This window comes from Sander vitreus, chromosome 11, assembly GCF_031162955.1.
Source record: "Sander vitreus isolate 19-12246 chromosome 11, sanVit1, whole genome shotgun sequence".
NCBI classification, from domain to species: domain Eukaryota; kingdom Metazoa; phylum Chordata; class Actinopteri; order Perciformes; family Percidae; genus Sander; species Sander vitreus.
The window spans coordinates 18,541,060-18,568,895 of NC_135865.1; the positions used below are offsets into that span (position 1 = coordinate 18,541,060).

Genomic DNA, 27,836 nt, shown 5'->3' on the forward strand with positions numbered 1-27,836 from the left:
ACCAAAATGAAAGGAGTCAGAAGAAGAGGGAGGGTGAAAGTGGGAATCCACAGAGGAGGAGAAGGAGGTAGAGGAAGAGGTACCCCTCATTCAGGCCATGGAGGACGCCTGTAAACAGGTTGACTTGCAGCTGTGCAAGGATGGATTCGATATTCAAGATGGTTCTTCCCACGTTGTCTTGCCAATGAGGATATCGCCTGTGATGTTGATAAAATTCTTTGGCCAGATCCAGCTAGGCAAACAGATAATGTCTAGTATTTTTATTTGTCAGAGCTTTTCTGTAACTGTAACCTGTTCTGGATACAGTATTTTATGTTTGTCTGTTGTTTGCTGAGTTATGCACACTACTGTAGTAGCTGTATGAAAACTGGGAAATGTTTTGTTGTGATTCTCCATGTTGACATGTTGACTGATTTGGGTATATGGAGAGAAATAAATTATATTTTCCTCAGTCTGCAGCATTGGTCTTGTGTAGTGTTTGGTGAACTTCTTTGGTATATTTTCACTTTCTCTGTGTACTTCATTTACTAATCACTGAGTAGTAGAATTGCTAAACGTGTTTTAGGTTAGCAACAGCATTGTGTAACTGGTTCGAACAGAATTAAGTCATATGCAATTCATATGGTAACCAAATATGATTTTTATAAATTAGTGTATAGTTTTTACAAGAATGTTTCATTTTGCAAAGGGTCTGAGGTGTTCTGCTGATTGGGTGTGTGGTTGTGCTAATTGTGTGTAGTGTTTTGAAAAACCGGTCCCTGCTTTCAAAATAGTGTTCAAGCAATCAAAAAAAACTGTAACCAGAGGCAGTACACGCCAGACTAACATCATAATGCTCTTTTGTTCCTATCCCACATCCCAACTGTCATTAACCATTTTACAAACGTACCATATCAGTGATTCTCAATCTTATTAATGAAAGACCCCACACTGCATATTTCCTATATATCAGGTGTGTTCAGACAAACATAAAAGCATGAACCCACCTGCTTTAGTTACAGTAATCTTGTATGGGTATAGAGGTGGGAAAGATGCAATGGAGTGGTCCGCTTAGTTCGAGAAATGAGGGTGGTCATGGTCTTTGTGCTAATAAAGGTAACTATATAGCCATACTTCGCTGCCAGACTAATTAAAACAATGAAAACAATTCATATCGTAAGCACACAGCAAAAGAAACAAGCCTGTCCTGACGTCAGTGAGCACAGGAGGATGCACACAGCAGCTGTCGGGAGAGACGGAGCCTCTGCAAAAGTCCAGTGCACAACAAATGAACCAGATTGAAGTGTAATTCTCCCAATATATCCCCACCATGTAACTACTTGCAGGTACATATTCTTTGTTCAACACAGTTCAGTCAGTGGAGCTTGATGCCTAAAACACAAGACAAAGAGTGTGTGTGTGTGTGTGTGTGTGTGTGTGTGTGTGTGTGTGTGTGTGTGTGTGTGTGTGTGTGTGTGGTGTGTGTGTGTATAGATGATTTCGACAAAGGTATGCTATGTTGTTGACATGCACAACATGTACTCTAGGCTGCCATGTTGAAACAACAAGTAAACTGGGGACAATAGAAAGCCTGGATTAGGTGCAGAAATCACTCCTGTGCTATTAACGATATTGAAATGAGCACCACTCAACAGCCCTCTCTCCCCTCATCTCATAGAGCTGCGGTGCAAGCCTGGCCCTTGCTCCAAATGTCAAATGTCACTTCCACAGTCACAGTTCACAAAGTGGTCCATATTAAAAGATTAGGCTTGGAGAGCTAGAGAAAAAGAGAGACAAGGAAAAAGGAGAGGGCAAGAGAATGATGAAGGACTGTAGGAGTCTGTTGACAAGTCCTCTTGTCCCCAATGCCATTGTCATGTGGTGCAACTGTGTGTTTGTGCAAACCCTGACAGCCCAGCTGATGCAGTAAAATCACTGGTAGCCTACTGGTAGCCTGATCTCTGAAAAAATAGATACCAATAAGTGACAAATATGCCCAACGGTTGCCATGACGACTATCACTTTGTTCTTTTTGTTTGTTTTATGTGTGTGTGTGTGTGTGTGTGTGTGTGTGTGTGTGTGTGTGTGTGTGTGTGTGTGTGTGTGTGTGTGTGTGTAGCCTCGTTAGTCCTACCTTGCATTCCTCCATGCACGTCCTGACCGAGTATGCATCCGTCTCGTATTTCTGAACCAGCAATTCAAACTCCCGGTAGTTGTCCTCCGCCCGCTTGTCAAGAAGCTGATAAGCCCGGACACACTTGCTGCATCCCAGCAGATCTACCCCCATGGCCATATCCAGGGTGCAATTCAAATCGTCCGGACTCGTAAACCCGTAAAACAAATCCAAAAGTGAGTATGAATTACAAAAAGAAAGGTACAAATCGCTCAGATTCACGTACGCCAACGGTGTCCCCTTTTCCCCTCTACCGGAGAGGCCCAGGCACACGGTCTTCGCGTCCGTGAAAGTAAAGCAGTCTTTGGACAGGCTGTCTGGATGACAGGTGTCCATTCGCCACAGAGGTTTGGTAGAATTCCCTAGAAAAATAACATCTTGCTCTCTGGCGAGATGGTTGGGGTCAGGTGATGTTGGATGTTGGTGGAGGGAGTTTGGGTACTCGCCCATGTCTGTAATTGCAAGCCCCTCGTCCGACCGCTTGTCTCGGGTTCGCGTCAGTTTTGCCTCGGCGCAGAACCACAAGTGATCAGAGAGCAGGACGGTGATGAACAGCAGAGAGGCCAGCGACAGTCGCCATCTCTGGGCCCGTTCCGACTCGGTAAATGGCTTCTCGTTCTCTCGGGATGCAAACCAGTATTTTAAGCCCTCATCATGCTGCCGACGCATCCAAGCACCCCTGGTCATATTTTAGGAAAGTGCTGCCCTGGCCGACTCCACCGCGGGGGCTGCTCTGCCACAATACTCATTGACTTGGGGAAACGGACTCCGGTTGGTTCTCCTCTGTAACGGTGCCGTGCCTCCGCCGGTCCAGGGCGCTCCTCTATCGCGCCCGCAGCAATCGGTGCTACTCCGATCCAATTAGCGCGCCCGAACAGATTAAGCTTCGCGCTGCCGCATCCCGGTTCTCCATGGCTCTCCGGGGGGAAACGGCGTCCTCTTTGACCGCATGCCCCCCTCTCTACCGTCCCTCCCCGGATTTGTTCTCTCGTCTGGGGCGCAGGGAGACCAGCAGTTGCGAGCCTCTCGGTACTGATGCTGCGCGTCTGCCGCCTTTCGTTTTGCAGATTCACTTAAAGGAGAGCAACGAGCCCTTTTGATGCATGCACACTGTCCGGTACCTGGGCGGAAAGCGTAGAATCCTTTCTCCCGTTGGCCATTGTCATCTTGGACCGCGGTTAAGTTGCCGCCATGTTCGTCTTGAAACACTTTTTCGGAGAGCTAGGTCGGTTTGCGTCATCTCCATCGTTGCGATAGCTCCATCGTTGCGCAGTGGCGGTGCAGCTTATTACCTATATACACACACACACACACACACACACACACACACACACACACACACACACACACACACACACACAGTCACACAGACATACAGGGAGGGAGAGAGAGAGAGAGAGCACAGACTCACACAAAGGTGGTTAACGGTGTTTAGGATATCCTCTGAGCTCTTCATGACTAATAGTACCCAAATATTATCTTGGCAGGGCACAAACACATGCACTTTTGGCGACATCTTGCTTTTGGTGCAGAAGAAACGCGAGTCCATTCACAAGTACTAAAATGCAGTTACAGTAAGACATCACACTGACTGTCATTTATACTCCCAAATCTTGTATTCTTGTCTAGGGGAGAAGCAGGTGAAAATAATATTAAGGAAATGAAGGCTTTCACAACGCTGAAAACAGGTTGAGCCTCTGACATGTGAAAGCAGCTGAACAAGCAAGGTCTGTGGTTGTAGGTTTGACAATAGCATGTACCTGTTCCCTGCAAGGGGGTTATATCTTATCAGCTGTGTTGTGTTTGGTCAGTGGGTTTAAAACAAACACCTGACTTACAGTACGGCCATGTAATGTCCCTGTGTGTGTGAGGGACAGAGAGAGAACAAGGGGGGAGAAAGAGATAGGTGGTAGTTGCTTGAAGGGAGAAGAAAGTAAATTACAGTATTTATCCTCATCCTTAAAACTAGTAATCATTGTCAGTGTGAATGGCTTGGAGTGCCACCAAAGAGCGTGTTGCTTAATGTTAATGGGCTGTATATTGGGGATAAGACAAGAGATAGTATCTGATTAATTTGTGTGTGAGGCAGGGCGGGAGGCAGCTTATTCTACAATGGGAGAACAGCACTGAACTTCAGCACCATGGATAGCTCACCACTCACTGTTGTCTGGAAGGTTTACTTTTTAAAACTTCCCCTTAAACACAACAAAAATAGTTGTTTATTCCCTCTTGTTGTGCTGTTGGTGGCATTGCACCTTCCCTTAAGCATACTCCAGAGCTGTTTAACCTAAAAAAAATCAGGAAGCCAGTAATGCAGGCCATTTCCGTTATGATCTGAGCGGAGGGAACAAGTCTTCTCACTAACGTAATTTGCTGATTTATCACTAAATGTTAACGGGTGCTCACACAAGGAGATTCAATTTGCTTGATGTTTTTGAACCACTTGTTCTGTGATTCACCTCTGATTGTAATTGGGCCTGAAAATTCACCATGCAGTGCCTGAAATTTCAAACTGTATTTGAAACCACAGATGGTGTTATAGCATACATCTGTTGTGTCATTGATATGGATGCTTGAATACTCATCATTCATCACTCATTGCTCTCACATATTATGTAATAGCAGGATGCTGTGATCATGCCTCTCAGGGATAGATGTCCGACTTCAACTAGGATTGTCTAGTCTTCCTTTAACTGTAGTTGCTCAATTTCATACTATGACCCTAACCGTGTGTTTGTGTATGTGTATACCTGCCTCATCCTGCACTGTTGGTAGACTTATGGATATAGGGACCTTGCCGGGAGTTTCATAATGCCATTTCCAGATCCGCAATTTGATTGGTTTGAGCTGAACGCCACACAACATATGGAGTGTGTGTCTGGCACAACAGAGAGTTGTCAGTTTCACACCACTCCCAACACTTTCCCTACCTGTGTGTGTGTGTGTGTGTGTGTGTGTGTGTGTGTGTGTGTGTGTGTGTGTGTGTGTGTGTGTGTGTGTGTGTGTGTGTGTGTGTAAAGGAGACAGAAGTAGTGTGAGGTCAGGAGTGAGACAGAGTAGAGAGACAGAGACAAAGGAGAGAGTTTATGTCTGTGAGATGAATGCAGATTTCTGGCTTTAAATCTGGAGCCATCACAGTAACAGTAAGGGCTGGCAGACATGAGTCATCCGCTATCCATGCTGGGGAACGTGTTTGTATCTAATCTGAAACAACTGTACATACATGTGTAGAATTGACTGTATTTTCTGATTGCACTGATACAGTAACTCTATCAAGGGTAATTTGCCCAGTTACCTCTTTTTCTATTTAAGTTTGTAGGAAATCAAAAGCATCATTCAATATCCAAACTCCTGTTATATCTATTTTTACATAATTGTTCTGTCTGGCTTGTCAAAGCTCAACTATCTATTTATACATGTCTATTTAAAAATGTTTTATTAACAAGTGGAGGGTTCTTTGACCTGCTTTGAAGTTTAAAGTTTTATAAGTCATTCTGAATTTGATCCAAGTTTGACAATAAAAGATAACCACATTATGTAACGGGTATTTACACATACAGGAAGCTTAAACTGATCCTGACAATGTTGTTTCTTTAAAAAACAATATTTCATTTCAAGTTTTTGCAAGTCCTTTTTTTCACCCTGATGTTCAATATCTCATCAATGAAATGTGTTCCCCACCAATCAGCATTCCTTGCAGAGGGAGACAGGGACGAGGACAGAGGTGGTTGCTAGGCTAGACCTAACAACAATCAGAAGAGGAGGAGAATGTGGCGAAAGGAAAGAGACAGGTGACATCAGCCAACTGTGCCACAACCTTCACACCTCCTGCACACTGTGTCAGTGTGGAAATGGACCTCTTTATGTGAATCTGTCACTATATCTCTGTCCATCTCTTGTTTGCTCCTTACAGCTGGCTTTAGGGTGCATGGACTTCCTTTCTTTCCTCCTTTCAATGACTTGACAGCATTTTATTTCTTGTTTCTTACTGCCACAATCTCACTCCATCCTTATCTTCCTTCTTCTCCCTCTCATCTGACCCTATTCTGATATGACACTTTTTTTAAGCTCTCGCTCACCATCAACCTATCTTCCTCTGTCTCTCAGTCTCACTCTCCTGTGCTCTCATCTGCCTGACGTCAGAGAGGAGGAAAAAGACTGGCTCAGCCTCTCTGATTGGTCAGAAAAGACAACACCCTCAGCCCTGGCTTACTGTCCTGAGTGGATGTTACGAATTGACAAGAGATGTGTGATTTATCCCACTTCAGAGCAAACATAGTGTAGCTTCAAATATATGTTTGTGTTCATATATGTATGTTCATACATGCTTCTGTTTGTGTATAACGTAAGTATGGAACTGCAGTCATGTGATAATTGGTAGTCATTTATGAAATATTAATATAATTGTTCTTGTATATTAAACTACCATTGTTTTACAGTATTTAGCTCTTCTTCAAACCAGGTGTCATCTACATATAACTGCTGACAGTTTTCTGAATATAATTTATGATTTTTCATTGTATTTGTCTTACTCACTTACTTCCATTTATTCTTTTATGGTATGAAAAATAATTAAAATATTCTTGAAATTTGCTTGTCTTATTCCATAACAGTCATACCTTCACATATCTTTTGATATTTTGAAATGTATACAATTTAACTATAATTTAACTTTGACAAAAAAACATTATATAACCAATGGCTTCTTGGAAGGTTAAGAAAATCCATGTAAACGCTTCAGTTTTGCCAAATAGTGATATAAATTATACATGATTTACCATAAATTGGATTTAATACGCAGACTCAGTGGTATGGCCCATGGACTGTAAAAATAGTGGACGTAGCATCCGTGATGTCACCCATTGGTTTGTGGACTGACGTTATGCAGCCTCGAGTTTGGCGATACAGGCATCGCCATCTTGTTTTTTGTAACTGGATGTGACGATTTTTGATGAGAGGGTGGAGCTGGATAGGATGACAGAGCCAAGCCAGTGCGCTAAGCTAAACCTTAAAGGGGGAAAGTTGCTGATTTTCAACCCTTCTGAAGTGAGTCATCCAGGAGAGATTTACCGTTGGGTAGACGCTGACCTCCGGGTACTGCCGCCATTCATCTGCATGTACGGCCGTACAGAAAATCGGCAAACTTTCTCTTAAGTTACCAGCTAATGCTAGCTGTAGCTAGCTAGCTTGGTTGGCATAACGCTGAACAAGACATTTTTAGGTGACAAAATGTTCCAATTAACTTTAATGAAGTGAAAACACAGAGGGTCAAAGTTTAAGACAACACCCAAAACAATTTCATGGCTATTTTAATGTACACAGGGCCATGGATACACATTGCATGATTGACAGCTCGGCATGTAACCACACACCTAGAGCATCCGCTGCTTTATCGTAATTTTTTTTAAACAAATGGGACCGTAATTTACAAAATGAACATCATGCTGTATTGAAGAAGACCATAAACTCATTATGAAAATGTTTAGAGGATGAGGTATTAAATCAAGTGAGAAGTAGTGTCATTTTCCTATAGACTTCTTTGGAAACGGACTTCTTTTTGCAAATGGGGAAGTTGCCCCCTGCTGGAAATTACATAGAATGCCATTTTAAAGCATTTCCACATTGGCTTCACTTTTCAGGCCCGGAAGCTTCGTCCATTATTTTTACAGTCTATTGTATGGTCCTTGCATGTAGGCTATGTATTGAAAAAAAAGTACTGTACATTGTTCAGACTGTTCAATTGGTCACTGGAATCAAGGGGGTATTAGGCCAATGATGGAGGTACCATGATGCAGTTCAACCTACCACCCCACCCAGCACCATCTCCGCACCACCCCAGGGTTTTACTCTCCTGATCGATTGGCTCACCCTGTTCCCATTCCAGGAATCCTTCAGCGGCTTATCAACACAGCTCACTTTCCCAAGGACATTGCCTATTCCCACATCCATGATCCTGGATTCCTAGCCTATATTCCCACTGTGCAACCTGGATCTCTGCGTTCACCCAGCCTCCAGCTTCAAAGGAAATGCGCCTGTCAGGGAAGGCAGCTTTAACCCTAGCAAGGTAACTTGCAGAATACAAATACCTAGCAGAGGAGAATTCTTTATGTTAGAATAAGATCTAAGGAGGTCAAGGCACATGCATTATTATGTCTATTGTTAGCAATGTTTGACTAGTAACTTAAACATCTTATGTTTACCCTTTTTTATGACCTCATGTGGTCTACATCTGATTTTAAATATTGCATAAACAATACATAATATTTAAGACATTCTTGTTGAAAGCATCTTTGGGTAATATCACTATCACTATACACTATATGAAACACTGTTGAATATGCACATATTTAATACATAATATATACAAATTTAATCACATACATGATTAAATCTTTACACAATCTCTTACACGGGGAATGATTGCTCTCTCTGGGATAGGACCAGAAGGCTTAGAAATGAAAAGCATACAGTGGGTTTAACTCTTCTAACAGCGTAACCATTTTAAAAGACTCTTTACAGTAAGTAGCACATAAAATGACATGTAATGTGAAATTATCTGTAACTTTTAACTGAAATGTATTTTTAGGGCCTGAGCACCGACGGCGGAGAAGGCCCTGTTGAAACTGGAGGAATTATTTTTCCACGCAATTAATAGCTTTTGGGGACCTGCCCATACTCACCAAACTTTGCACATTCATCAGGCTTGGTGAAAAATTTGATATCGTTAGGGTTTCATAGATAGGTGTGAAAAAATGGCTCACTAGAGCCCCCCTACAAAACTTAAAAAATGTAGCCCCTGCAGTACGTCAAAAAAGCTCATTGGAGCAATACCCTAAACCCATTAGGAAGTCCACCATTTTTAATTGATGTGCGAAATTACAGTTTTTCTTGATTGCTTTGACCTGCTTAAAGAAACTGGGATCCACTCGGTTTTCATCATCACTGTCTCAGCAGAGCAGAAGTCACCTCTTGCAAATGTGTTAACCCTTTCTCATTGGATTGACACATTTTCCCCACCCTTTTGCAGAATAGTTAACACGGATGTCATTCAAGCAGTCCAAACTCCATTGTTTTAGCTATGGTAACCAAACAGAAACCATCTGTTCCTAACTATTAGAAACTACCTACCTAAGTATGAAATCACTGAAGCACCTGTTTGACACTCCTTCACACAAATCTTCAATTAGCAGTCAGTCTGCAGGCCTTAAAGGTGTAGCGTCTGTGTTGTTCTTTGCCAACATGGATGGAAGAGGTCTAAGACAGAAGAGACTGAGTATCAATAGTGGCTATTTGTTATACTCTACAGTAATAGATGTTTAAACTTTACTGTAATAGATTTTATTTTTATTTTTTTAATTTCTTATACTCTAATAGATTTTATTTTGGTTTACATGTATTTTGTGTAATATTTACAGTATTTCAGTTTTCAGCCATAGTTTCAAAATAAGGATCAGTGGAATCAATAAAATTTGCATCAAAGCATTTCTGATTCTGGATCCAATTCTTTGCAAGAAGGCAAATTTGTCAACAAATGTCCCTGGCATGAAAGCTACGTACAGTAATAGGCTACAATGACAAGCAATGGTGCACTGATTCACACTCATTGCTGTATTTTGTATTTTGTTGTCCACTGTGTAATGGTTGATTGGAAGAGCTCATACACTTGTTTGCAAGTTGTGTTGTTTGAAGGCAAAATTTTCTTTTGTTGCATATTTTAAATGTTTTGGCACGGTTAGAGCCTTTTGCAAACAAAATGTGTCATTTTGACCATGAGTGCCACTGTTTGTCTGTGTGTTAACTGTTTTGAAAAATGTGGAGTTTGAGTTGACTGCTGCGTCAAAGCAATCGAGAAAAACTGTAGTGCATTTTTGGCCATTTCCACGTGACATACTTTAACGAACTCCTCCTAGAGATTTCATCCGATCAACTTCAAATTTGGCCTGAGAAAAGCTTAGCCGTGGCGGGCAGCCATTTTGTGCGTTTCACCATCAAAACACGAAGTGGGTGTAACTTGTCCAATCTGCTCGAAATTTTTCAGGATTCATAAGAGTCCAACCCTGAGGACATCTACAGGCCCATATTGACTCAAAGTCATAGTGCCCCTAGTGCCAACAGGAAGTAGGCCTAAAAGTCAAGGTGCTATACTTTATCAAACTCCTCCTAGAGATTTCATTTGATCAACTTCAAATTTGGTGTATGCCATCTCAAGACCTCAATGACAAAAATGTTCTTAAAAGCAATACTTTTCATCGAACGGTGTGGGCATGGCTTGGTGTTTAGCGCTGAACAACAAACTTGTTGTAACTCGAGTGTACGTTGTCTAATCTGGCCGAAATTTCTCATGATTTACAAGGGTCCAAGGATCTACAGGCCAAAATTGACCTTTGTTTATAGCGCCCCCTGCTGACAACAGAAAATCAGCCTTATATGACAAACATCATCGGATTTACATGAAACTTATAATGTATGGTCTACATGTGATACTGTGTCGCCCCCCTATACTCTAGCCACGCCCCACACTTAGACCACACCCACTTTCATACGTTTTCAACTGTTGTTGTCTTGTCTTGTGTGAGGTATCATTGAGCTCAGCAGAGAGTTCATTTTTCATTGGTGACATTTACATTGTCACGTTACATTGACGTTTAAAATGCACAGCCGCAAGAAGCGGTGTCCGCCAGTAACCCCGATGTACGCAGGTGCAAGGGCCCGTCCAACAATGCTTGCAGCTTTAATTTATTATCAGGATGGTTATAAAGAATTGATGCGAAGGATATGGCATTATTCTATAGTGTCCTCATTACAGTATATTACTCCTTATGTACATTATATACTCATTATACAGTAATTTTTTATTTTGGTGGTTTGGTTTTTACTCTCGGGATGTCAATGTCAGTGGACCACTTGGTCCAGACTGAAATATCCAAACAACTATTGGATGGGTTGCCATGACATTTTTTACAGACATTCATGGTTCCTATATGAATCTTAATGACTTTGGTGATCTTCTGACCTTTCCTCTATAGCGCCACCATGAGGTTGACATTTGTGGTTTGAGTGAAATGTCTTAACAACTGTAAAATAGATTTGCTACACACATTCAAGCCCGCCTCAAGACAAATTGCAATCACTTTTGTGCTCCCCTGACTTTTCATCTAGGTCCAACATCAGGTCAAAACTTCAATTTGTCTAATACTTTGGTTTATGACCAAATACCAGCAAAGCTAATGACATTTCCATCAACCTCAGCTGTACTTTGTGTTCATTGCTAATTAGCAAATGTTAGCATGCTATCATGCTAAACTAAGATAGTGAAATTGTATAAACATTGTATAGGCTATAGCTGATTGCATTTTCATTTTAAGCATGCTAGCATGCTGATATTACAGTAGCTCAAAGCAGAGTTTCACAGTGCCTCTAGCATGGCTTTAGACTCTTAGTTTCGTTGATTCTGCAACAGGGTTGCATCAGAAGTTCTACATAGAGTGGCTTTAAGAAAAGTGATTAAGCAAAGCAATTTAATTACAGCATGTTTATTCAAACCAGAGATATTTACACATTTCTTTCTGAGAAGATCTTTAATTCAAAGAGTGTCTTGATCAGCACCAAAACCATAGGTGTGCTTCTCCAGATGGAAGGAGCGGGGCCCTGTAACATCAGCTTTAGCCCTAGTGTAAACACCAGAAGGCAGGATTTACAGGAACTCCAGGGCTGAGACTGAGGCGTCACTCTCCAGTAGAGAGCCCAAAGGGTTTTTGTCACCAAGCATCCCTGCTGTCAATACCAACCTGAGCTAAACCTACAGTACCTTCACGGTCTGTCTAACTATCCTCTTCTCCTAGTCCTCTATTTTTACATTAAATTCTACTGACTTTCAAATAGAGAGCAAACCGATTTGAAGTAGCTGTTCTTCTGCATAGCGCTTGCTATCACTTAAACTTAGTATTCCTCAAATGAGCTTACATAAAAACAAATAATATGCTGAATGTAATGGGACAACAGATAGAAGACCTTGGATGAACCATTTACCATTGCAAAGCATGGTAATGGCTCAGTGTGTTAGCAAGGAAAATGAGCCTGGCGTTTCTAAATGCATTTGCTTCTCACTAATCTTTGCTGTCATTGAAAAGCACCTCCTGATGAAAGGGATATGTCTGTCCCTGGATCCAACAGGAAAGTGGGGGGAAAATTGTGTATTCAAGCCTTTGAAGAACTGGGAGTGAAGTCAAATCCTGGCTAACGTGGACATGAACAGCATCCAGTGCCAAGATTCAGTCACCTCTCATCCTGGAGGAGTGGTATGTTCACAGGAATAAACATATAGCTACTACCCAGATTGTTTCCTGGGATGGTGCTGGAGAAAGGCCAGGATAGATTTGCTCCAATCCCCCACCCTCTTCTCTCGTTCCCTCTCCTCCTCTCTTCTGCTTGGAGTGTTAGTATGCTGAGCCTTAGAACATCACCAATCACTCCCTGCCACTGTGTTACAACACACAGCTCACAGGGCTAATCACACTGGTCCTACCAATTTCTTCTCTTCAATCTCTGTCTCGTGTCATCTTTGTCTTACTGTGTGACTGCAAAAAAGAGCTGTAGTTGAAATTGCTTGATTAGATACAATATATATTAATGGCTCCCAGAATGAATTCCAAATATTTTGGTTGTTCCCTCCAGTGCCTGTGCAACTGTGGTTTTGAGTGAAATGTCTCCACAACCATTGAACAGATTACCGTGAAATTTCGTATACACATGTTCCACACGTAATTGAATGCATAGGCAACCTTTGGGGACCCTGACCTTTCATCTAGCAGCATCATCAGACCAACATTTTCTATTTCTATCAGCAAGGCTAGTGACATCCCCATCAGCCTCAGCTGTACTTTGTGTTTACTGCTAATTAGCAAATGTTAGGGAAGATGGTGATGGTGAAACTGAAGATGGTGAACATGGTGAACATTAAACCTGCTAATAGCATTGTCATGTTGACATTTGAATTAAGTTCAAAGCACCACTGAGCCCAAACATATTCTGACAGAGCTGCTATTGGGCTGTAGACTCTTTGTCTTGCTATCAAGTAGCCCGTTTCTCATGTAGCACTCTCTGTGTGTGTTTTTGTTTTGCAAATAAAGCAAAGGTTCAATAGCTATCTAATATAGAATGCAAGGTGGTGCATTCTTTGTGTGAGCCCGGGCCCTTGTGGCACTGTGCTGTACTTGGCCTTACTCTGCGTCATCTCATCACACAGACTGGCCGACCTCAGATGACTTTGCAGACACACTCTGCAGTCTACCAGTCACGTGCAAATCTCTCCCTCTCTCCCTGTGGTGGCTTGTTCTACTTCTGATCACAGCACACATCTGTGCTTCTCCTGGCAATCTAAAATCTATGCCTAAGTAAGACAATCAAAGGAGGAGTGCCATCCATTTGCAACTGTTCACAAGTTGCTTTTTAGATGCGCCACTGTAAATTCAATTAACCTGGGGCCATGTTAAATGTAAAGATTATGTCACTGTTAATTGTGTTACTCGCCTATTTGCAGCCCTGGTAACTGCTCCTTGAAAGCTGCTTTGATGTGAAGGATGCTTGTGACCTCCTTCCTTCCTAAACAACCACCCTTTTTTCTCTCTTGGACTCTTATCCCTCTCTCTCCATCAGTCATGCTCTTCTCTGTGAGGCTCTGTACATATCTCCCACAGACATAGTAAAGTTCAGGAAAAGGTCAAAAGTGATACATTCTGCACTGGCTCTGTGTACTGTGTATCAGTGTAAAACCATAATTTGAAAAAGTACCCAGTGTTCCACCTCAGTGTATTATGGTTTCATCAGCTTAGATTATAACACAACAGCAAATGATCTGCCTTCATTTTCCAACACATGTCTATCAAGCATGCAAACTATTGCTGTAACAATTTAAGACCCTCTCAGCAATGATCCATGGACAACATCAATCATTTTCTCCGTGGTCCTCTCGGCTTGCAAGAGCTTTGATGCATTGCACCACTGAGATGCCCGATTTACAGGAAGGAGACCAGGGCAGAATAAATAATAAGCTGAAAGTATGGTTATAGTTAAATCAATCAACCTCGAGGAGATCGGCATCATCTGATTTTGCGAGCTCCCATAATTTATGGGGTCACAGTGGGGTCATGGTTGTAGCTGCAGTGATACACTGTAATCAAGCCAGGGTCGGCAGAGCCGTGGCCTGGGGAACATTAATCAAGCGCATGAACTGCCACTATGTACTGCTGGGTGGTGAACTAACACACACATGCACACTCTCTCTCTCTCTCTCTCTCACACACACACACACACACACACACACACACACACAAACACACACAGTGGGACTCATAAGATATAATTCATTTATCCAGGTATCATGCAATGCCATCAGGATGCACACGTTCACACACAGATACAGAACACCCTGCTCTCTGCTGATTCCTCCCATTAACAGTGACATTTAAAGATATCTCCCCAGTGCACAGCAGTCAGTGTAAAGTACCTTTTCATTAAGCTCTTATTGTGTGGGCCTCAGGGGTGAGGAGGGGAGGTGCCTGGAAGTTTATGTCTCCCTTGTGTGTGTGAGTGTGTGTGTGTGTGTGTGTGTGTGTGTGTGTGTGTGTGTGTGTGTGTGTGTGTGTGTGTGTGTGTGTGTGTGTGTGGGTGTATGTGAGTGTGTAGAGAGAGAGAGAGAGAGAGAGAGCGAGAGAGAGAGAGAGAGAGAAACCGCTTGTAACAGACAACAACTGAGAGCCAAGTGTGGATATAAATAGTGGAAGACGAGGAGGGGAGGCAGAGATATATTGTCCAGATTCACAGGTTGAAACTCTTGTCTCTAAATCACAAGGCTCCCTGAGCAATGGCTATTACACTACAGGGTCATATGACTGAAAAGGTAGAGATACAGTATAGGAAGACATACATGTATATCATTACATGGATGGCGGCTCTTCCTCACAAACATCCTGGTTCCATTTTTTACGCAACGTCCTCTATGCAGCCATTTCTACCTGGAGCACTGACTGTGTATGGGTAAATATGTTACATTTTGAAAATCACATGCTGTGCTATACTTACCCCCAGGTCATTTACTCTGATTTTATAGCAGCCACCTTATGTGTCTCACTGTGTACTTGATGGACGTATAAATGGTAGCATTGGTTAGTCAGTCCAGTTTGTAAGCAACAAGATCTTAATTGGATGGATAACTGCTAAGCCTGTGGGCCTATGAAGCATTGTTTTGGTGTTAGTGTACTTATTTGCCCCCAACTGGGCTATTAGTCGCTTGTGTTCAACACACTGCTGCATGGTCTCTTTAGAGCATTATCTGCTGACGCACAGTGATGAATAAGTACCTTCCTCTCCCACTTACATCACAAGAAGTATTACTTTCAAGGCAATGATAACGTGCATTAGAAAACGACAATGTGTGCACTGGGTATTTACAAGAACCCTCTTTCTCTTGCAGTGCATTTACAGCAACATTCTTGTAGAGTGTGTAACCCTTTTATTCCAGTGTATATGCGTTTAAATAAGTCATTATCTGATTTAATCTTTAACTTAACGATAAAGATACTTTTTACAAGTGCTCTAAATTTGTGAACTTTTACTTCTCTATTATGAAAACATAATTGATCTGCCTTATTTTTTAGCTTTACATATTAGTTTACTAAAGGTCAAAAACCTAAATTTGGGAGAAGATTCTTCACTCTTTCCTTTCATACCTACCATTTTTGCTCATTCACATACCAATGGAAACCCACACTTGCGTGCACAAACACACACACTTATTAAATGAGAAATGAAAGATGGCCTTTCCGTCCCCACAGGATAAAACAGTAACCTTTAATCTGGACCATAACCCTGTATTTTTTTACTGGCGACCAGAGTCCACATGTCCTCTGGTATCAGTTCAGTCAGGAGTGATCTCTCAAAACAACTCAAACAATCACTTATTACTGGTCTGACTGACCTTCACAAAGTGACTAAGCTTTTTCTAAATTGAGTGAATTTGCTCTTTAAGTGGATAGCGTTTACCAACATGACCCTACAGTATATGCATTCAAATTCCTACAGTTTAGCCCACCAAGCCCAGAAACCCTCAGACAATGTGGCTGCATTTTTCAAGGACAATGGGTTCTACTTCTTTGCAGAGATTGAAGTCTCCACAGGCTAAATTGAACACATTGTAATTACAGCATGCCCTTGATCTTGCATTTTTCCAAAAGGGCTCGCTGCTGACACTATTTAATGTTTGCACCTCCTTCAAAAAGAAAATGTCCATCACAGAGAGATGTTTAGGCTTAACCCAAGGTGATGGGCTCTGGGCAGAACTTCACTGTTAATATATTACTGTAACTGGGATTAATAATGACGATGACAAGGATAAGGAATACTGGTGGTAGCTGAGCTGGTTATGGCATATGGAATCTCATAGAAATAATTTGGCATTTCCATTCATGAAATATCATTATAGTTATACAAGAAGATCGATACCACTCTCAGTCATGAGTGTGGTATCAATCTTCTCATTTATGTTGAACTATTTCTTCAACTATTACTGTCTGTCTGTCTGTCTGTCTGTCTGTCTGTCTGTCTGTCCCTAATAGCGAGTGTTGTATGCTGTACAGATTGTAAAGCCCCTTGAGGCAAATTGGTGATTTGTGATATTGGACTATATGAATAACATTGACTTGATTTGACAAAGGCTGGCATTTGTTCTTGTTTCAAATATAAACACTTAGATGAATTGCAATAATACACCACTTGAATGCTGCTTGATTTAGCATCTTTGGCAACTGATGTTACCACTGTGGAGGTTGTTCAAGGTGTCTTGAGAGCCAAAGAAAGCCTTCTTTGAAAGTCATCTTTTCATCTTTATTTTTGGCAAAATGGCCAAATGTGCTAATTATCAATCTCTACCATTAGAGGAGGTTGGGCAAAGACCGGAAGATTAATGATGGCTTACATAAGATCATTCACAGTCTAAAGATTCTGCAGGTATGATAGGAGCATTTTAGGCAAAGTGGTGACCAGTTTTCCTTAATGTCTCATGGTGGGTATACTAAACAGTCAGGGATTTGTCAACAGAAGGAGCTACAAGTCCTGCAAAGTTCAGTTCATTACATAAAACCCAACACCTCATTTAAATGTTTAAATTTACATGTCCTGTTAACCCTCTGTATTGCTGTTACTTCTTTATAACTTCACTGAATTGGTTTGGTTTGGTTTGGTTTGAGTTAGTTTGGTTTGGCTCTTGGCTATTTCACTTAGCTGATAAGGCCCTAACTGTACAATGTACAATCTCATTCAACCGTGTTGAGCTAGCTCTTACTTTGTTAATTGTGCAAATAAGAAGAAAACAAAAGGCAGTTTATGTTGTACCGCAGTGACATGTAACTCCTGGCTGTATTTACCCCCTCCTCTGTGATTTGTTTGAAATGAAGAGTTGCCATTATGTAGCTGTCCTCTCTGACTCAAAGCAATGCTCTGTCTCCAAGGTGACAACACATTTACATTGTAGCCATGGACACCACATCTATCACCCTGTGCATGGCATTCAGTGACTTGCAAATCAAGGAGGCATCACTTATGATGATGTCAGATGAGCTCAACTATCTTTCACAATCCCAGCAAAATGAAATGACAGCAACTCTTACACTTGAAGATAAAGTTGCAGCACCAATTAAAGAAGATGCTGACTGACAGAGAAATCAATGTGTATCAATTGCTTGGCCATTGGGTGCATGGTGTGAGGTGAATGACAAGCATGCCCCTTGGCCTGATGATATGATATTCCCAGCGAGGTCATCACAGTCACTCCTCATCCTGTAGCAGCTCTGAATTTGTATTATTGAGCTCAGCCCCTCCAGCTGTTTGGAGTGCTATATTTCAAGTAATTGAGTCGTGGGATACGAGAGTTGAGCCACAGATTGTGTGTGTATAAGTGTGTATGAGAGTTTGAGTGTGTGTGTGTGTGTGTGTGTGTGTGTGTGTGTGTGTGTGTGTGTGTGTGTGTGTGTGTGTGTGTGTGTGTGTTACATAACAAACATCTCCTCACCTGCATTTGTGCTGTAGCAATACAGCTCATTATTGCCAGTGTCAGCATTTCTGCAGTTTTATTAAATACACATTAATCATATGCTTTCACACGCCGACTATAATTTAATTTTGGTAGCCTATGAAGTTTTTATCTAACAGAATAGACGCGTGCTCCATCTAGGGTTTTGATGCTGACTTCGACACCACAGAATCAAATCAACAAACCTCAAGGACAGAGCTCAGGCCAACAGCTGTGCTAGTCTGCACATAATCTGTCTGTCTCCTCCAAGGTCACACTGAGTGTGAGCAAGATAATACAGTTAAATACAGATATTACCAATTGTCAACCTGGGAAAACATCAATATATATTTTAATGTGTATTTGGCGAGCATTTTGCTCCATATTACCCATGTCATAGTTTTTTTCTGATGAGATTGATAAATCATCAGATGATTATATGTAAAGTCATTACCCGTGTGAGCACGTACAGTACAGCCACAACCAGTCAGCTCAAATCCTTGATTATCTTGCCTTTGTTCATTTTGTTGACCTCGCCTTATAGAGTACAAGCAATCGTCAGAGCCTATAATGAATCATTCTCCAAGGTAAACAGGTTGACATGCTTTCTGCCCTTGCTGTCCTTTCATCGTGGAACATTTCATTCAACGACATTTCTCTCAGCGCCCTACCTGTCAGCTGAGTGTTATGGCTGTCACATCTACAATTTGACCCACTTTTATAGACTGTGAGATATGTCAATTCTGACTCCACCAACACATAAAAACATGTTTTTTATAGTCTGCTGTTGAGATCAAAGCAGCAGGGTGACATAGTCTTTCAAGTTATACTTCATTGTAGGATCATAATTTAGGAAACACATTTATTACTACAGTCTTTACCTGTGAGACATTATTTCGCCTGAAGATGTTCTAGTACCGTAACGTTGCCTACTATTAAACTTTATATATTTTTGCAAGTTAAACAGTGTTTAGTGGCCATTGCTGATTCTTGTAGGCCTATATCAACATCAACACAACATATCTGTCTTTGCTTTATGTCTACAGTAACCTAAACAATTTATTTGTGCATTATCACATTGCATTTTATATTATTGATTAATCATCCCATTTACTTTAATTTGTAGATGTTTCTTTTAGCCTGTAGAATTAACCTTCACTTAGTGAATTCTCTGGATTATATTCCTTCCAAGAGCAGCACCTAGTGGGCAAAAATCCAATAGCACATGCAATGGTGAGTGTTCAACTTCAGATCAGATCACTGTTTTTAATACCCAGCATAATGTGTTGTGCATGACACAACGTTATGGATATTATATGATGGATATGAGACATTAGTAGTGGTTTCTGCTCTCTCTATCACAGCATTTCAACACGCTGCAACACTGTTTAAAAGAATGGGTACTGCTGACGATATTTTCCATGAAACTGTATGGAAATAATTTAGAGATAGTTGAGACATTTAAACTCTTGGAGTATATTTTGACTTCAGATTATCATGGAGAGATCGTATTAAAAATATTGTAGATAAGTGTAAAAAGGTTTTAAATGTGATGAGATGCCTTGGAATGGGGAGCCTATATTGAACCTTCAAATGTTTACATGTCGATGTCGCTATCATTTGATCAAGGTTAAATTATGGGAGTGTAGTTTATTGATCTGTGTCGAAAACTGTATTTGGAGGATTAGATGTGATCCAGGCCCAGGCTCTTAGATTATAAAACAGTTTGGTCAGGAGAAATACCACTGTGTTGACACTGCGCAGGAAACAGCTCCTATAACTGTCGTGACTCAGTCTATGCTCTACAATCTTAAGTCAGGTGCATCCAGTAGGCCTAATCTCCAGGACTTACTATTCAAAATAATGGCAAATACATTCAAGAGTAATAAAACAGGGCACCAAGGTCACATTAATTTAGTTTCCTGCTCAAAGGAGCACTCTGGGTAATGAGAGAGTGGGGAAACTAGCCAATCAAGCTGTTAAAAAAGAAAATAGACATCCGTATTGACCTTTCAAAATCAGAGGGAAATAGCATTGTATGGTAGAAAATCAATAAATAGTGGCAACAGCACTGGGGTCAGGAGATAAGAGGAATGCATTTATATTTACATACACAATAACATTTATTGGAGAACGGCCGTAGCTTCAGTGATGTCACCCATTGGTTTGTGGACTGCCGTTTTGAAGCCAGGAGTTAGAATTTTGGCCATCGCCATCTTGGTATTTTGGAGCCAGAAATGACCATATTTGGACAAAAGGGCAGAGCTGGGAAGAATGACACATCTAAGCCAGTGTTGTGTATGGTTTTGCAACAGATTCTCACTCCCATCTCGTAAAATACGGACACTTGGTCAGGTACCTTTGTCGTTGTTATTGACGCTAAAAGTCTCCTGGATGGCGCTGTGCTAAACTAAATGCTAAAAGAGGGAAAGTCACCGATTTAACCTTCTGACGCGAGTCATCCAGCTTAGTTTTACTGGCCAGTAAACGCGGACCTCCGGGTACTAGTGCTGTTCGTCAGCATGTACGGCAGTACACAAAGCTGGTTGAAAATCGGCAGACTTTCTCTTTAGTTACCAGCTAACGCTAGCTAGCTAGTTTGGTTGGCAGAACGCTAAACAAGACATTTCTAGGTGACCAAAGTGTTCCAATTAACTTTGATCAAATGAAAAAACACGTAAGAGGGTCAAAGTTTAAGATAAAAAACATGGACAACAACCAAAAACAAGTTGACGCTATTTTAATGTACACAGGGCCATGGATAAGCATTGCTATTGATTGACAGCTCTGCGTGTAGCCACGCCCCTAAAGCATCCCCTGCTTTTTCATTTATTTTAAAACAAATGGGACCTTGGTTCTTGGAAACCTGAGGGTGGCCGGTTCAAGTCCCTGCACGGACCAGGTACGGACTGTGGACCAGTAGCTGGAAAAGTGGCAGTTCACCTCCTGGGGACTGCTGAGGTGCCCTTGAGCAAGGCACCAACCACCCAACTGCTCGGGGCTCCCATCCATGGACAGCCCCCTCGCTCTGACATCTCTCCAATGCATGTGTGTGTGTGTGTGTGTGTGTGTGTGTGTGTGTGTGTGTGTGTGTGTGTGTGTGTGTGTGTGTGTGTGTGTGTGATAAAAAAAATAACAGTGAAAAGAAGAGATATATTCATAATATTAGAGAATAATAAAATATACATATTTCTATTATGAAATAGAAAAAGGAGGTCATAAGACTACATAAGAATATTATAGGACACAGTAATCTGAACAGCACACTCAGGGAAGCATCAAACTGGTCTTTGTCAACATAGTCAGGATCCAAAAGCATACTGGAGTATCGAAGTGGTGGACAAGTCACAGAATGTTTAATCAGCTTCCAAAGAAGAACATGACTGATTGGGGAAGATCTGGCACTGTATAATGTAATTCCAGAGGATGGCAGTAATACGACACCAATGATGCCAGCTGCTGTTACACCTCAAAGCTGAAGAAGAAGAAGAAGAAGAAGAAGAAGAAGAAGAAGAAGAGCCCAACGCGGAAGTCATGAAGGCTACGCTAGTAATGCTAATGCTAACCGGCTGTGTAGTTATCCTCGCCGGTTCTTGCTGACAGTAATTCACCTTGCGTTCTCACCAGTTAACTTTCACTGTAATTTACTTAGCTGCTACAAAGCTGCGTGACTGTGCTGTATATGTGTTCCTGTTTTGTGAAATATTCATGCAGCTGAGGCGCTAAAAATGAGAGAAGGGTGAGTATGTGGCTACCTTGCTAACCTTTGAAGAGGTGGCTAAATTAGAAGGCTGATAGCACTAGCAGCTATCGGAGCAAAGGGTAGCTTGATAGTTAGCATGCTTGTTACGGAGCTAAATCGCAGCTAAACTAGCAAATTTTTATAGGGTTTAGTTCGGTTTTATGGTCAGTCACTTCAGAGCTTGGCAAATCGCCGTCTCGATAACAGCTTGTTTTGACAGTTCAGAAATGGATTGCAATGCTAAGTGTCTTAACTGTCAAAGCTCGCAGCTAACTATGCTTTTCACCAGGCTGGCAGGAGCTGTCACCATCTCTTCCTTGTGGGTGGGGTCAAGACATGTTTCAGTCTTGTGATATTTATAAATGTATCCTCAGTTTGTACCCAGCAACATTAACGTTCATTTAACGCAACGGTCTTCAACGTTTTTAAGCCATGGACCCCTTAACTGAAAGAGAGACGGAGCAGGGACCCACGACTACATATTGTATAAAATGAAGTTGCATATTAAACTGGGCCTACAATAACGTGTAGGGCGGCCTAAAGCCTTTATGCATACCTTTTTTTAATCCTAAACTATTAAAATAGTTGTTGTTGGCATGCTTTTATATGTTTAATTGTTAAACATACATATGGCACAGTGAATCCTTGGGATTAACTGTGTCTGTGGATGGCCTTAGTGACTACCTTACCTATAGGCCAGTAAGCCTATCACCAGTGGGGAGTTATATTTGCTAATAATATATTGGATTCATGTTAAGACTTTTTAATTTTTTTAAAAAAAACAACAATAATTTGGAGGCCCCCCTGCATTGACTCTGAGGACCCCCTAGTGGTCCCGGACCACCTGTTGAAGATCTCTGATTTAACGTATTCTCGGTGGTGCTCATTCCTGGTCCTGCAGAGCTGCACCACTGCATATACTTGCTAGTTACATCAGTTTAAGAATCACCTTTATTGGCCAAATTAGTGTGAACACATACAAGGAATTTGACTGCAGCTTTTTGTTGCTCTCAAAAATGTATACACATAAGGCTAAAAATAAGCTGAACGAGGTAAACATTTAAACAATTGACTACTATTTACTGATATAAGTTTGTACATAAAAAGTGCATATAAATACATAGCTACATATGCATTCATACACACGTAAACAAACGGCTTTATGCGGATTATAAAAAGCAAGACAATAGTGCAACGCAAAAGTGCAAATGGTGCTGGAATAAATGGTTATTAATATAACAGGTTGCTTATATATCTAAGGTAGTTGGATATGACAGTATATACAGTGTATATTTGACAGATGTTTACATGTTTAAATTATGTGTTTATAACACTACAAAATCTATAATTTACTAAAAGGTGGATGCTTGGTATTGCAGGGTTATGCGCAGTTTCTTTATTTCTACTCTACCCACATATATTTCTATCTGTAATTTTAAATTAATTTGGCCTAATACCAGTGTTATTCAGTAGGGGTGGGGGGAAAATCGATACAGCATAGTATCACGATATTTTCCGTGGCAATACTGTATCAATACACAGATGCCAGGTATCGATCTTTTATTATATATGTGTCGGTCAGTTTGTCTGCTTGACAATCCCATTTTGTAGCGATAAAAGTGAAGTGAGATGAACAAACAGAGAAATGTATCTTTTTAGATAAAACAGATGTTGACAAAGTTTCCTTTTGGGCACATCATTTGAAATTGAGAAAAATGTAAAGTTGGAAAAAAAGTAGTAAATTGCAGAATATCGCAATATGTTTAAAATCGCAATAATATCGTATCATGACATAAGTATCGTGAGCCCTCTGGTGATTCCCAGCCCTATTATTCAGCTAGCTACACACAAAATCCAAGTACATGTATACAAATTAAGTTACAGATTCTCAAATATGAGAATGTGTTTTTCCTCTTATCGACATCATTGTACACTGGGTTTTTGCATTCATTGTTAGATTAAATATGCAATATATAACTAAAGATGTTTTTCTAAATACTTTCCTTAACGTTTATATTCAACCTCTTTCCCTTCTCTCCCCTGTGCTCTTTCTTTGTTTCTCAGTGTGTGTGTCCTGTGACTCAGCTCTTGTGTAGCTATGGAGAAGCCCTGGAGGCTGTGGGGGGCAGTGGAGCGTTGTACCCTGACTCTGGCCTCCTGGTCTTGGGGTGCATGCCGAGTCTCCCTTTTGGCTCTCATCCTCACCTTCCACCTGTATGGCGGATTCTTCCTCCTAGCTCTTATCCTAGCCTCTGTGGCAGGCATCCTCTACAAATTTCAGGATGTGCTCCTCTACTTCCCTGACCAGCCCTCCTCCTCTCGCCTTTATGTTCCCATGCCAACAGGAATCCCTCATGAAAATGTGAACATTCGCACCAAGGACGGTGTAAAGCTTAACCTCATCCTGCTTCGCTACACAGGAGGCGACACACCTCCTGGAGTCACCCCTGGCAATCAAAGCAGCCCCACTTCCTCTGCTCCACCTACAATTCTATATTTCCACGGTAATGCAGGTAATATTGGTCACAGGGTGCCAAACGCCCTGCTCATGCTGGTCAATCTAAAAACCAACGTGGTGCTGGTGGACTACCGTGGCTATGGAAAAAGTGAGGGTGAGCCCAGTGAGGATGGGCTGTACCTGGATGCAGAGGCCACACTGGACTATGTCATGACCCGTCCTGATCTGGACAAGACAAAGGTGGTACTCTTTGGCCGCTCACTGGGGGGTGCTGTGGCTGTGCGTTTAGCATCGGTCAACCCTCACCGTGTAGCAGCCATTATTGTTGAAAACACCTTCCTCAGCATCCCCCACATGGCAGCGACACTCTTCTCCTTCTTGCCAATGCGCCTGCTGCCTTTGTGGTGCTATAGGAATCAGTTCCTGTCCTATCGACAGGTGGCGCTGTGCCGCATGCCCTCGCTGTTTGTGTCTGGTCTGTCGGACCAGCTCATCCCACCTGTCATGATGAAACAACTGTATGAGCTGTCTCCCGCGCGGACTAAACGCCTGGCTATCTTTCCAGAGGGCACACACAACGACACATGGCAGTGTCAAGGCTACTTTGCGGCTTTGGAGCAGTTTATAAAAGACCTGCTGAAGAGCCACGCCCATGAGGAAAGTGCCCAGCCCTCATCTAGTGTCACCATTATCTGAAATAAAAAGTCACGGACTGATTGTTGACTACAGGTTGTGGGCTGGAGGAAGTGAAGGCTGACATGGGAAACCGATTGGATGGACTTGATTGATTTTTTTTTTTTTTAAGAAAGAATGTAAAAAATATATATATATATATATATATAAAAATGTTTTTCTCTGGGTTTCTATTTTATTTAACTCTTTCTACCTTTCTGTAAATGTAACATTTGTTCAAATGATTTGACTATTTCGAGGTTTGAAGAGAGGGTAATAATGCCTTTCTTTTGTTTTACAGCTATGAATGCATGTATATATGACCTTAAATGACTGAAGGCAGATCATACATGCCCGCACTGCAGTCACAAAATATTTGCTCTAATTGGTCATTGGGTCTACAGAAATGAATTTAAATCACTGAAGCAATTGCTCATCACATACTGACCATATGAGGACCTACAATATTACAGTGAAAACTGATTACTACTGGAATTAAAATTAAACTTCTTCTGATAGAGAAAATGAGACTGATAATATCTAGGCCTATACTGTATATATTTGTTAATACATAACATTGCACTTTCTTTTGTTCAGATTTACCCAAGTGTTGAGTTATGTATGCTAACATCTTCTGAGCAATACTTTGAGGGGAATAAGTATGTTTGTTTTTTTTCTGTCCCTTTTTGGTGAGGAACATGGTGAGTCCTTGCAGGAGCTTGGCATGACATGATTTAATATTTATATATACCCTTACAAATTGTGTCTGGCACATAGCATTAAAAACTTGTTGAATAATTATATTCAGCCAAAAAGAGTGCTGAGATAAAGTGGTCAGTAAGATAAGTGTGATATATGTGTTACTTCAGCCTATCAAAAATAACATGAGAACTTATTTCCTGTCCAACTACTTCTGTTTCAGTGCGATTTGGATAAGCTATAAGATATTCTCCCTGTCGAAATGTCCTGTTAAAACACAGCACACAGGATAGTCTAGGGCTGCTCGATTATGGAAAGAATCATAATCACGATTGTTTTGGTCAATATTGAAATCACGATTATCTTACACGATTACTCACTGACTTTTGGAAAGGCGTAATTATTAACAGTTAAACAAATCAACAGTGAAAACACCTTGAACTGTGAAATTTCCCTCTTATCCTTTGAGCCTTTTTTTTTTTTAATCTCCATTCAGAACACAGGACAAAATAAGAGTTGACTTAACAAAACGTAATGTGCAAAATAATCGTTTTTCTCGATTACTCTGTTTTTGGGATCGTTAGGAGCAGAAATTGTAATCGCGATTAAAAATCGATTAATTGCACAGCCCTAGGATATTCTTTTCTCGTAAATGGGCTGTAGTTGCTGTTTAGCAACTTTGGCTCCTGTGGTTTGGTAAGGAGCATTTGCTTTGTGTGTTGTTTGTTATTAAAAGGTGGGTGCAGATTTCTTTAAGTCCATCTTAGTACAACGCTGTAACACGTGCCCATATGTACACTGGAATGTTATTAGTGTGTCGCTGTAGTCCTCCTTTCCGTACTGATCCTGAAGAGAGAACGTTTCTCACGTAAATCCAAAATAATCCAAGAAGAGATGGGGATCAAAACACGCAGCCTCTTTTTATGCAAAAAGGTAGGAAGAGTTGAGCGGAAGCTAATATAAGGCTTCAGCAGTCGGAATAAGAGGAATGAAGTGGGTGTTTTCCTCCACCCAGATCAATAAGGAAACACAGTTTAACACTTCTGTCTAACTGACTGAAGCCTTATAGTAAGAAGACTAGATATTTCCCCCCCCGACTCTTACACTCTAAGCAACCAATGACTGTCCGCATACAAACGTGGGCATGTGACTATTGTATCCAGGCAGTCTTGAAAAAAATCCAAACCTATCTAATGAAGTGTGAGCTTTTTTAATCTAATGTGATTATTTGTTTTATATTATCAGCATCATAATTGTTACTTGGAGGATTCTAGGTTCTCATGTGGCAAAATGGCTTTACTCAATTGGAGGGCTTTTATTGTGCTAACTAACCTTTCCTGCATGTCTTCCAAGAGGTGGAGCTGAGTCTGATTGTTAAAACACTGTTATCTGCTCTTGCTTTCCAAATGCAGCGTGCTGCACTGCGGTGGTACTAAAGCCATTTGAATACAGACCTCCTTAGCCATATTTGATACTGTTTGTAAACGGTATGCTAAACAAAATCTAATAAACATCAAAAGACCAAATTTGTTTGTCAATATGAACTTGATTGGCTACTATGAATGTAAATTATGGTCTTAAATTAACAAGTGGGCTTTAAAAGAAATTGTGTATAGATGGTCTTTTCAACTTTTTTTGTGACTTTTTGCCACCAGTGACACAGAACAGTTTCAGACATGTTTGTATTATTTCAAACCCATAAACTGAGTTAGATTTATCTCATATGTTGGTAGAGCATATCGTCGATCTGAATTCCACCATGTGAATATACACTCATTTAGTTCCACACACTTTGTTTTACACACTTCTGCTGTTTGCATTGCACCATATCTTCATTCAAGTAAAGATGTGGGAACTTGTCATCATTCATTTGACTTATTGTTTTGGTGGCTTGCTTGAAGCAAAATGAATAACTAGAATATTGGGTTTATATCCTATCCAAATGTATTGTTACTGTTGATGAAAAGAAATGGAATCAAACTGAATGTCTTAATTTTTTTTTTATAAAGAAAATCATTTGCCAGGTATTCTGCAAATGCACTATGGAACA

General features: G+C 41.0%; 2 protein-coding genes across 2 annotated transcripts in view; one reads left to right on the forward strand and one right to left on the reverse strand.

The window, feature by feature from the left end:
• Positions 1 to 3,399, reverse strand: part of nalf1b (NALCN channel auxiliary factor 1b) — a 103,108-nt gene extending 99,709 nt beyond the window's left edge. Inside the window, exon 1 of the mRNA XM_078262081.1 lies at positions 2,114 to 3,399. Within this exon, the coding sequence (XP_078118207.1) occupies positions 2,114 to 2,839 (726 nt within the window). The 5' untranslated portion in view covers positions 2,840 to 3,399. The remainder of the gene's footprint in view (positions 1 to 2,113) is intronic.
• An 18,310-nt stretch (positions 3,400 to 21,709) lies between these two features.
• On the forward strand, positions 21,710 to 25,245 carry abhd13 (abhydrolase domain containing 13). Its single transcript, XM_078262082.1, has 2 exons — positions 21,710 to 21,954; positions 24,022 to 25,245. Exon 2 carries the CDS (start codon positions 24,056 to 24,058, stop codon positions 25,109 to 25,111), a length of 1,056 nt encoding a protein of 351 aa, XP_078118208.1. The 5' UTR covers positions 21,710 to 21,954; positions 24,022 to 24,055; the 3' UTR covers positions 25,112 to 25,245.
• Positions 25,246 to 27,836: the final 2,591 nt, after the last annotated feature.